The sequence below is a fragment of the Myxine glutinosa genome, chromosome 6 (genome assembly GCF_964187855.1).
Source record: "Myxine glutinosa chromosome 6, kmMyxGlut1.1, whole genome shotgun sequence".
Lineage (NCBI taxonomy): Eukaryota > Metazoa > Chordata > Myxini > Myxiniformes > Myxinidae > Myxine > Myxine glutinosa.
In genome coordinates, this window is record NC_136266.1 from 157,478,164 (window position 1) to 157,490,223 (window position 12,060).

The window sequence follows — 12,060 nt, forward strand, 5'->3', positions numbered from 1 at the left end:
AAAAAGTTACGTAAACTATTGTGATTACTGTGAGGAACAATTTGATGAAACACGATGCGTAACTATCCCCCACTCCTATTGATACCCCCTGACATTCATGTGTGTCCTTAACGATAGAATGAAAAATGTAATCACTTGAGGCTTACAGAATTTTCAATCACTGATACAAGATTATGCGTCACCCCTCTATTTTAAATAAACGTCCAAGTTATACCATTTCCTATTTTGGATATTTATAGTGAGCTGTGCATCCTTAAAATCGAACTGCTATGGTCAAGCACAAATGCATATACCTCTCATTTCCAAACGATCAATCCCTTTGAGCATCTGGGTGGATATGGTAACGACGAGCGCACGGTATCAGACATCATGAGGATGGCAAAGGCAGAGCATCCCTGAAGGTCATGTCCTGTACTCGGCGATTACCACTCAATAGCCTCAAGTTGTAGACAGCCGCAGATTGGGGTAGGGGAGGGGGCAACGCATTATCTCCACGGCTCCACCAAGGCGCTTGTCATGACTTTCCTTCGACCTGTCTTGATGTTATTCCTTCGTGGGTTCCGTTGACTGAAGAGATGACCGAGGATTACAGGGGGGGTTTCTTTTCTGTTCTCTTTATTGTTCTCAACTTCACGGTGAAGACGACTTTGCAAACACATCGTTAGAATTACTTTTGCCAACAATGACATTTTAGTGGGCCTTTAAAGATTATATACTCATACATATATTTATATATATATATAAAAGTTCAAAACACACCTGGTCACAAGTGTGCCGCACTGACCGGGTCCTCAGTCGAGGTCCTCAGCATCATCCCGTTTCGGCCCTTCAACCTCGATACGGTCAGCTAAGGTGGGCCAGCAGGGACACATACACATCCACATACAGCAACTGCACCTGGATGCGTACATACCCCCACCCCCAGCCAGTGCGAACAACAACAACACCTCCGCATCCAGAACCCACAGCACCAAACAAACATGGTGGAACACTCAAACACCCACCTTTATACCCTTCACCACTCACCAACAAAACATACCAGATCATTCATACACACACATACACACACACACACAACACCAACCAATCAACCACCTACCCTGACATCATACACCACTCAACATACAAAAACACACACTCATGCAAAAATGAATTCATGCAAAAACACACACCCTCACCCACTCACTCATATACACAAAATAAGAAATACTAATGGGAACAAAAAAAACAACAAAAAACAACCAACCTACACCATTCGACGTGCCTCCATAAACTTCCTCCATATCCAAAATGAGCCTTTCAAGGCAACCTGGGCCACTTTGTCACACATCCTTCTTCTTTCTGTCCCACACACTCCCAGCCGAGCAAGAAAAGCAGAAAAGGAATTGCCAATATACCCTCTACACCCCACATCAAATGGCTGACACGAAACTCGCCAACCCTTCTCCCGGCACTTTGCCTCCAGCTCACTGTACTTTCCTCTCTTCCTCCCGTGCACCTCCTACATGTTCTCTTCCCAAGGTACCGACAATTCCCCTAAGATGACCTGTCTTGTTGCACCTGACCAAATGACAATGTCAGGCCGCAACCTTGTCACACAGATCTCCTCTGGGAATACCAATTGTGGCTTTAGGTCTGCCACCACCTGCCAATCACAAGCATCTGACAGCCCTCTTGCTTTCCACCTCCTCCTCTTTCCACCTCTTACCACTTGGCCCTCTTTGACAAACCACACCTCTCCCCCATCAGTCTCCTTCTCCACTCTACTTTCTCTCGACCTCAGCACCTCTTGTTGCACCATCTGCACCACCACCGCCAGCACCTGATCATGTCGCCACCTGTATCTTCCTGCTGCCAATGCTACTGCTCAGTGCATGCTGCACCGTTCCCACACCTCCACACAAATAACATCTCTCCTCCTGCAACAACCCCCACAATCTCAAGTTTACTGGTGACGGAAGCACATCATATGTTGCCCGCAATATATATATATATATATATATATATATATATATATATATATAACCAAAGAAGCACACTGATCCTATTGCATGACGCTGACGTCATGTGCATACATTACACTACAGATTGGGGTAGGTGGGCTCAATCTGTATGTATGTGTATATATATATATATATATATATATATATATATATATATATATATATATATATATATATATATATATATATATATACAGTATATATATATATATATATATATATATTAGGGTGGTGCTCAAAATAATTTAAAAAAAATATTTACTGGGACATGGCTTTATGTTGTTCCTTTTGTTCCAAAATAAAAAGACACCAAATATGAAAGCAATCTGATTTTATTTAGGGGTGCCACATCAGCCTTCAAACTAAAGGTGTCTACAAAACTTTTCTATATATGGATCGAAAGCAAAACCAGAAGTTTGTTTTATGAAAATCCACCCTCCACTCACTTTCTTTGTATTCTAGCAAACACAAGTTACAATAGCTGCACAAATAGCACTATATTGCTATGAAAACTCAAATTCAATGATAACAATCCAAATGTTCAGTTCATAAAATGAAGAGACACCATATCACATAATATTAAAAAACCCAAATATAATGAGAAATGTAACTCCTATTTCTGGGCCTGTTTCACCACTGTTGCCTTCTTGGCATCGGGGTACATCTTCCTGTGAGCAGCAACAACTTGGAGCAGAGCTTGCTTTTGCTCTTCATCCTTTGTAAGGAGCTTATTGTAGTCTTGTATCAATGCGACACCCCTTTCTGCCCTGTCGTTCACCACGACTAAGCCACTGGCGGCTTTCTTTGCTTCCTGAAAGCTGGTTTCTTGCTCCCATGAACCAGGATCCTTATCCATCCAATCAGTTAGGGTCCCTAGGATGCTGAAGAAATGCTTGGTGTGTTTTGTTATGAGGCCAGCGATTGACAGGGCGGTTCCTCGTTTGATAGCTGGTCTCTTTGGAGAGGGGTTTTCACCGTCATTTTTAAATGCTTCAATCATATTGATCTTACTTTCTTTGTCAATTCTGGTGTCAAAGAATGCAAATGCCACTAGTACTGGGCTCATGTACCACGTGTGGTGGCCAAGTGCCTTCAAGGCTGCCTGAGCCATCTTCTGATTGATTTGTTCAAACTTTTCCAACTTCTTGAAGAGGTTAATGTCATTCAGGGGAGCCTCAATAGCTTGTGGAGCCCGAAACCAAGCCTGTACATACACAAGGCAGACAAAAATGTTGAAGGCTCGGAATTCTCTCGCCTCTCGAAGTGTCAAGTGGAACTCTGACCGAAACATGAACACCTGTAGTGAATATAGTGCTTTTGCCATCCATCTGGCTCTGTGCATTGCTCCTGGAGCCATGATCCGGATTCCACGAGGTGGGATTCCTCCCATGTAGATGACAGTCAGTTCTAGGAGTTCACGATAATCATCTCGTGGCTGCTGATCTTTCAAACACACAAGAACGTTTTTGCTTCCAACACAGTGTCTACAGATCCCATTGAAGCCTTCCTCTCTGAGAATTGATCGTGAAGAAACTTCCTGTCCTCGGGGTTGGTGATTATGGCCTCCGAATCTGCATGCCTAAGATCAAACGTCTTCTCCAAGGAGGCCTTGAAGGATGCTTCCTTTTTCTCTTGGGTCGCACCACCCCGCTTTGCACCTTTTTGGAGGCTCCTCCATTCTTCATATAGCCTCTCCAAACGATGGATGCAGTGCTGCTTCGTCGTTGTAGGTAGGTGAGCTTTTTCCCAGAACTTCACAACCTCTTCAATGGTGAGGGTTGCACTCTCCCGGGCAGTGCGATTCTCCTTCTTCAGGTGATGGAAAAACAGGACAAGAGATTGATGCACAGTCGGGAGCTTGGCACCTTTGATGGCATCTCCAGAAGTGGACCCAATGAGATACACATTATCCTGAGCCCGAGTTTTCAATGAAACACTGGTACTAGCACATGCCATATCTGCAAAATAAGCAAGAATGTGGGTAAAATCCTGTTAATTCTTACTCCACAGGGTCACTCTCTACAAAAGAGCCACAGTCAATAAGTTAGGCCTACATATTACACACTAAAAAAGCGTACCCCTGACCCCGGGAACCTGTACAAAACATGCATGAAAATTGCCCAGATAGTGATCATAGGAAGTCTCAAAACTGTATGTATAATATATTGTATATATATAATGTATAATGTGTATTTATGTATATTTATTATTTAATGTATATTTACTATATATTTATTTTTAATATTATATTTAATGTATATATATAATTATGTATTTATTTTGTGTATATACAGCCCAAAAAATGGGAATTCCTATTTTTGCATGGGGGAAAATTCATCACTGATGTGGCACCCCTAAATATTATTGGATTCCATTCAAATTTGGTGTGGTTTCCTTTGACACCAAAAGGAACAAAAATAGACCATGTCCCGGAGAACATCTGCATTTTGATTTTTTGAAGCCCACCCTAATATATATATATATATATATATATATATATATATATATATATATATATATATATATATATATATATATATATATATATATATACACTATATATATATATATATATATATATATATATATATATATATATATATATTGCAGGCAACATATATATACATAAACATCGAAATTATAAAGCAAGAGTAACTGTGCCTGTCCGTCCATCTGTCACCGAACTACTCCCTCAGTTTTGGGGATAGCCCCACCAAAGCTTCTGTGGAACCTTTTGGGGTCCCAGCGGGTGTCCTATAAGGTTGGTGGGAGGTTTCATAAATATCTCAACGCAATTATGATTTTCCATCGGTATGTGTTACGTATCCGTTCTTCCTCGCCGGCAGATTCGTCTGCATTGTTTATCATGCGAGATCGGCATTTATTTCCGTCTACCTCATGAGTGTTTGTAACATTGTATTTTGTTATATTAATGGTATTGTATTAATTTGTGATTGGAATAATGCTGTTCGGAATGAAAATGCAGAGAGATCGAGTTTAAAGAAGAGTGACGAAATGATGTGAGGGTCTCTACCGTGACATTCATGGATCCGGGATTAGCAGTTTTGCCAGTCATTCACGAACCTGCTGTCTATGCATGATGTTCGACGAAAGGTGGCACAGGAATGTGGAATTTATTGGTTCATGGTTTGGCATTTGCAATTTCCACGTTGTTTGTTTGTCTTCTGGTTCCCACCCGTGCGAGCACAGGTCTGCCCCTCTTCCCTGTATAAGGGGTGAGGTTCAGTGGTACAAAGCTTCTGCACTACCTTGACCACGATCCTCCTCCACTCCCCTCCATTGATATCCCACATTAAACTACCTAGCCAGACCTCACTTCTGAACTGCTGCCCTCCTGACAGAGGAGTATGATCTTGAATACCTCGCTAGTAAAAGAACAAAAACTATATATGTGTGTGTGTGTATATATATATATATACATATATAATCAATGGTTATATGGAAAAATCATTGAGAGATTGAAGTGCTACCGACATTGTTTGATAAAGGTACAAAGAGATAGGTTTGCAGTGAACAAATTGCATCAGACAGGATCAGGATCATATTGGTTGTTGCATCACAGTCAATTTTGTCACCGTTTGGATAAACACGAACCATTCTTAAAAGACTATGGATCGCCAAAGCATTCAAAGATGGAAGAAGATGTAAAAAAAATAAAAAATGACAAGATCAAGAAGAAGAAGAAGAAGCTAAATTAAGTGTGAAAAAGAATCCACAAGTTCAATCTAGAAATATTGTAAAACTTTAAGGATGAAGTCGAGGATAGAAGCAGGATTATTGATTCAGTACATTCAGACACGATGCGAAGGTTGTTGTAGCGGATCCAGGACAGGCGATGACACTTTTACCTGAGAAGATCAGTTGAAATATGGACGTTACAGAAGTCCTTGGAGATGTCCTGGGAAGATACATGGCATGGGGAACGGTCGAGGACGGGAGCGAGAGGAGACACCGTCCATCCCTGCCTCCTCCGCTCCCTTCCACCCGGAACAAGAGACCGATCGTCCTGCGCACCAGCGAAGCTCAAGACAGACGTGGACCCCTTTTCCGCTGTTGTTTTCAGGTAGTGACACATTTTCCCATCAGTGGGTGAGTTTCCTGGTGCCGTTCCTTTTTTGATTTCTCTGCTCGGATTAACAGCAGCACAAGATCAATATGGCAGAAGGCCATAGATTGTTTGAGCTGCCATAGATGCTCAGATTGGGCAACATTATTTCGACATTACTGTAACAGCACATTCTTCATTCCATTGCCATTGGTCACTTACACACTGCAATTCCACAGGAGGGAGCCATAATCACATGATATATTCGTGTCATTCCCTGAAATCATCCGACTTCATATGATTAAAGACCGTACAATCACATCATGTTTCACTTGCATGAAAGCCACATGATGGGAGGACATTTGATGCACGTGACCTGAACCAGAATGCAATTTTTTCCCCCACTGAACAACAAAACCTTTGAGGAGTGCACTTGGAATTGTTTCCCCCATTGAACACGAACCATTATAATTAATCTGCCTCTGGCTTTTCCCCCATTGAACAAGACCCAAAAGACCCCGAACATCAAAAAGACCCAAAACAACCAGAATAATCTGCCATTTTGGAAAGTGATTTGTGCGCACAGTTTTACAAAGTGCAGGTTTGAACATCACATGCACAATCAAAAATTGCTCGTTCAGAAAGTTTTACCCTTTACAGTAAAAGGCAACTAAATTTACCTCCGCTGCCGAAGGTGGACGGAGGACCGAAGGTGGCCGGAGGTTATATTGTCTGTCTGTTTGTCGTGAGTAGAATATCTCAAATATTTGTCCATGGATTCGGACGAAATTTGGTGGACAGGTTGGATGTGTGACAAGGACGAATTGATTCGATTTCGGTGAAGATCTGGATCCGGATACAAGAATTTTGTTATTCACCCTGCGCTTGCGAAGCGAAAAGTGAGGTTAAGTGATCGACTCAGTGCATAGTGTGGTACGTACGTGTCTGCATTTTTGAAATTCATTTTCTTAGCAAGCGTTGGTCCGATTGACACGAAATTTTTCACCTTTGGAGCGGCTAATCCTGTATAATTTTTTAAATGATAATTACGACGTCATAGATGATGTACTACGGGCGCCATCTTGGAAAAACCGAAAAAACGTTGCACCTCTATATCACTGAAACCACTCCATGGAAACCACAAAATTGAAACATGGCTCCTTGTCAAGTACTTCCCATGGGGAATAAGTTATGTTAGCAATGATGTCATCGGTGCCTTCATTATGACGTCATAATTTGACAAGTAAAATGCTTATTCCAATCAATTTGAAATTTATTGAGTGTGATCTACGCAACAATTATATTGGAGAATATAAATTAATGATGTCATCGGTCACGTGGTCTGGCAGCCATATTGCGTCAAACAAAAAACCCCTTAATAAACAGAAGAGTTGGCTTGCACCAAGTTGACTATGTGGGGTATGTATATGATTATAATGGAGCAAACGTATAAGGTCATGTATGTATGTGTATTTGTGACCAAAACGTCTTCTTCAAATATATATATGAAACCGAAAAACACGGTCCATGAAGCCATGAGGCAGTGAAGCCGTGTGACTTTATATCTATTCATTACGTACAGTTGGAATGTTGGTTGCATCCTGCCTATTAATTACATATGTCTATTAATTACGTGCTGTTGGAATATACCTTTCCTTTAGACTGCTTTTTTTTTTTGTTGTATACAAGATCGAGGCTCGTGTAAGAGCTAACATTAATGACAAAAAAAACGGACGAGAGAGAGAGAGAGAGACAGAGACAGAGAGAGAGAGAGAGAGAGAGAGAGAGAGAGAGAGAGAGAGAGAGAGAGAGAGAGAGAGAGAGACAGAGACAGAGACAGAGACAAGCACAACATTTGAGAGCAGGGACATCGGGAGATCTGTGGGGGTGAGAGGGTTTGGGGGGTGGGGGGGGTACTTTGCGTGGGAAAGGTAAAAACCAGGTGGACACAGCTAGGACTTCCAGGAAAGAAGTTGGTAGACCTGAATTGCTGAGACCGCTTATACCTTTAAAGACCCTTTAAGTTCCTGAAGACCCAAAAATACCCCAAATACCCTTCAAAACCCCAAACACCCAAAATACCCCAAAGACCAAAAAGATCCAAAATAACCCGAAGACCCAAAATATTCTGAAGATCCTAAATACCCTTAAAGACCCTGAAGACACAAAATACACCAAAGATCCAAAAGACCCAAAATAACCAGAGGATCCAAAACACCTTGAAGACAACCAAATACCCAAAATACCACGAATACCCAAAATACCCCAAATACCCAAAATCCCCAAAGATCCCAAAGACAAAAAAGACCCAAAAATCCCAAAGACCCAACATACCCCAAAGACCCAACATATTTTGAAGACACAAAATACCCTGAAGACCAAAAAAGACCCCAAATACCTAAAAGACCCTGAAGACCTAGAACACCCAGATACAAGATACCCAGAACACCCAAACGATCCCGAACACCCAAAAGACCCTGAAGACCTCGAAGAGCCCAAAAACCCTTCAGACCCTGAAGACCCAAAACACCCCAAAGACCCAAAATACCCAGAGGACCCAATGAAACCATAAGATCCAAAATACCCTGACGACCCTTAAAGATCCCAAAGACAGCAAATACGCAAAAGACCCACAAAGAGCCTAAAGACCCTGAAGATCAAAAATACCGAAATACCCCAAAAACCCCAAAAGCCACAAACAACCAAAATACCCCAAAGATCCTTAAAGACCCTGAAGACCCAAAATACCTTGAGGACCCAAAATACCCCCAAAGACCCTCAAATACCAGATGACCCAAAATAACCAGAAGACTCAAAGGACTCAAAAGACCCAAATACCATTAAAGACCACGAAGACCCTTAAGATCCCAAAGACGCTTATAAACCCAAAAGACCCCGAAGACCATTAACAACCATGAAGGCTCTTAAGACCCATAAGATGCTTTAGACCCACTAGACCAGCTTGGACCCTTGACTATTTAAAGCTTTACACCACTTGGACCTTTTTTGATTAAAAATAAATAATATCACCAATATTACAAATACATTTATACAAAATAAATGTTTGTATTATGATTGGTGTAAATCATGATAACACAGCAACTCAAATTCAGTCAGGTCATTATCCTCAGTTTGAACAAGGCCGCGGTGGAGACGTGTGGTGAGGCGAGTGTAGCGAGCCGATCCGCGTTCATATCGACAACAAACTGCAGCATTTGCTCCACGATGAATAAACACTACACATTGGCTAAACAGGCATGGGTTTTCTTTTTATTGCATATCACATGGAAAGATCCAAAAAACCGAAAGTGTTCTGTGTTTTGTAGCTTACGGCTCCATCAATTGACATGAATACAGAGCTTCTTATGCAGAGGGCTGTCTCTAAAAGCACATAGAACTGTGCAAAAATTTTAATGGACTTTGTTGTTTGGGGCAGGCATGGACACCAAAGTCGACCACAACAGACTACCTCAAATCTCTCCACCTGTGCCATGTATGTAAAACGCCATTTGCCAACATCCATCACTGCATACCTTAAAGCCCTGTTACAGCCTATTCAACATCATCACCGCCCCCATAACCTCTCCCCCCTTTGGTACCCAAGTCATGTTATACTGTAGTTCAGTTTGGCACAGTTTTCATATTAAACACAAGCCTCAGGTTTTGCTTCCAGCCTATGGGCCTGGGCCAAGCCTCAGGTGAAAGTCACAGAAGCATGGCATTTGCAGGTCATACCCTGATGTTGAAATGCAAGCACAGAGCGCACGAGCACGCACACGCACACGCACACGCACACACACACACACACACACCTCTCTGATATCTTTGTTGAACAAGGAATGGGAAATTCAACACAAAGTGAAGTTTTTGGCACCAAAATCCTAGGCAATTATTGAAATGATCAGATACCATGGCGGAATGATATGAGTGGTGGTACAGTAGAAATTGCTGTAACGGCCACGAGAAGTGGATGACGAGACAGCCGCTGCTCCAAAATGTCTAACTACGACAGCACTTGCACCGCACTTCGACATTGTGGTCACAAAAGGCAACTCGTCACCCAAACCCATTACGGTGGTGGCAGACAAACTTTGAAAGAGCTATATAATAAGGAGCGTTCTTTCCGCAATCAAAAGTATGTCAGGCGTATTCATCCAAATTTACATTTCTTTCCAAACTTTGAAGCACAAAAGTTTTTTGCTTTGGCCATGTAACCTTTAAAAAACAAATACATATCCACAAACACCAGGTGACATTTTGCTCGTGACAACAATGGCAGCAAATTTGGCACGGGGATTTTAAACAACTGCCAAGTTCTCAAATAATCGAAGACTATAACGTACAGGAAATTCGCCAGCTTTGATTTTCATTCTTCACTAGCAACGAAAATGAAAACATGGAGCTCAAACTGTCGTATAAATGCTGTTGTCATCATTGTTGCGATCCGGTGAATTGTCAGGACTTCGACCGGAGTTTGTAAGCCGCCTGTGTCGAAACGTATAGAAATGACTACCTAGAATGCTTAGAAAGTTCCAATATTACACAGGGAAGCCTAGAAAACCCTGTTTCACCTTTTAGGAACCATAGATGCCAGTTAGGGACAACTAAACAACGATAAAAGCTACGATACAAAGAAAGCCGATGGGTTGATCCAGATGCGTTGGCATTAGATGAAGGCCGGGGCTTCATGTCGGCTGGCACAAGAGATCCGGACTTACACGTACAGACACACACGCACACACACAGATACATAAACTTGAACTAGATGAATAGGCCTAGTGCATGTGCATACCAACATCTTTGTCCCCGACCACAGCTACATTTCCTGAGCAAACGAGAGTGTGGCAGCGGAGAGGATGGGGGGGGGGGGGGGGTGTAGGAGGGGGGGGGGTGGGTGTGGGGGGGGGGGTGGGGGGGGGGCAGATAAACACTTGCATAATCTCCCAGGCTTCTCTCACACACCATAAACTCCAAGTATATACACACACGTTACGCTCCTTGAATGTTCTCGGTGATTTCTCGAACTAGCGATTTCCAGAAAGTGCCCAGAGTTATCTACAAACGCACGGTTTCAACTCGAATTTAAGCCGCCATCTTGTTTCCTCTTCAAGTTTCGCCTGCGCGTGCTTGGTTGAGACTAGGCCGAGGCCTGCGTCGGACCGAGACTGTTGTAATTTCGGTCGGGTGGTGATACAGCTGTGAAGTGCAATAAGAAGGCAACCTTCGCAACATGGACCGCCGAGTAGGCCTAACCGTTGCCAAACAAAAGGTGGGTCTCTCGGGGTGGCTTAGGAGGAGGTCGAACGTGGTATGAAGAGACATGAGAGCGAGGAAAAGTGATCCTCAATTTGAATGGCAATGGATGACGATGAGACTCGTTCGGTAAGTCAATCCGTCCCTCTGATAGACATTCAATTCCATGTTAGGTTTGGTTAGTCAACTTGCGATTATGAGTGAGGTTTTGTTGTTTTGTGTATCACCAAATCATTCTTCCACCGCTTCAAGAGAACCGAGAGATTATCAGAGTTTTCTATGAACTTTAGATCCCAGCTATGAAAAGGAAAGACTATTTCATAATAAAAAGAGATTCCATGTTGTATGCCTTCCCCCGACCCTCCCCATCCCAAATACATTTGCATGGAAAAGGTACATGTCAGGTATGCAGTCGCATTATTTCATATGCAAATTTTACAGTTAAAAGCAACACCTGAAGTCATGGTAACGGTATTCCTTAGAGACAGCAAGCTGTATGAACGATGGAAAAGCATGTAAAGAGATTCCAGATTGATCCTGAAGATTGATCCTGATTGATCCTGATTGATCCTGATCGAGGATGTCACTGAAGCAATTTGGACATATCTAGAATGATGACGGTAAAAATTAGGATCTGCTAGAAGTCGGCCTTTGGTAGAATGTAAATAAACAAAGCAAAACTCTGATTATCTCTTGTCTTTTACCGGTGTACATTTAGAGGGCTGGAAGGATGGCCTA

General features: G+C 42.3%; 1 protein-coding gene across 2 annotated transcripts; it reads right to left on the reverse strand.

Annotated features, from left to right (window-relative positions):
• Positions 1-2,319: 2,319 nt before the first annotated feature.
• On the reverse strand, positions 2,320-6,000 carry LOC144892534 (uncharacterized). 2 transcript variants are annotated; one of them, XM_078779490.1, is made up of 2 exons: positions 5,873-6,000; positions 2,320-3,961 (listed from the first exon to the last, which is right to left on the reverse strand). In XM_078779490.1, exon 2 carries the CDS (start codon positions 3,391-3,393, stop codon positions 2,617-2,619), a length of 777 nt encoding a protein of 258 aa, XP_078635616.1. In that variant the 5' UTR covers positions 3,394-3,961; positions 5,873-6,000; the 3' UTR covers positions 2,320-2,616. The 2 variants fall into 2 exon arrangements, with proteins under 2 accessions (XP_078635616.1, XP_078635617.1); XM_078779491.1 differs by having other exon boundaries at positions 5,873-5,994.
• Between the last annotated feature and the right edge of the window lie 6,060 nt (positions 6,001-12,060).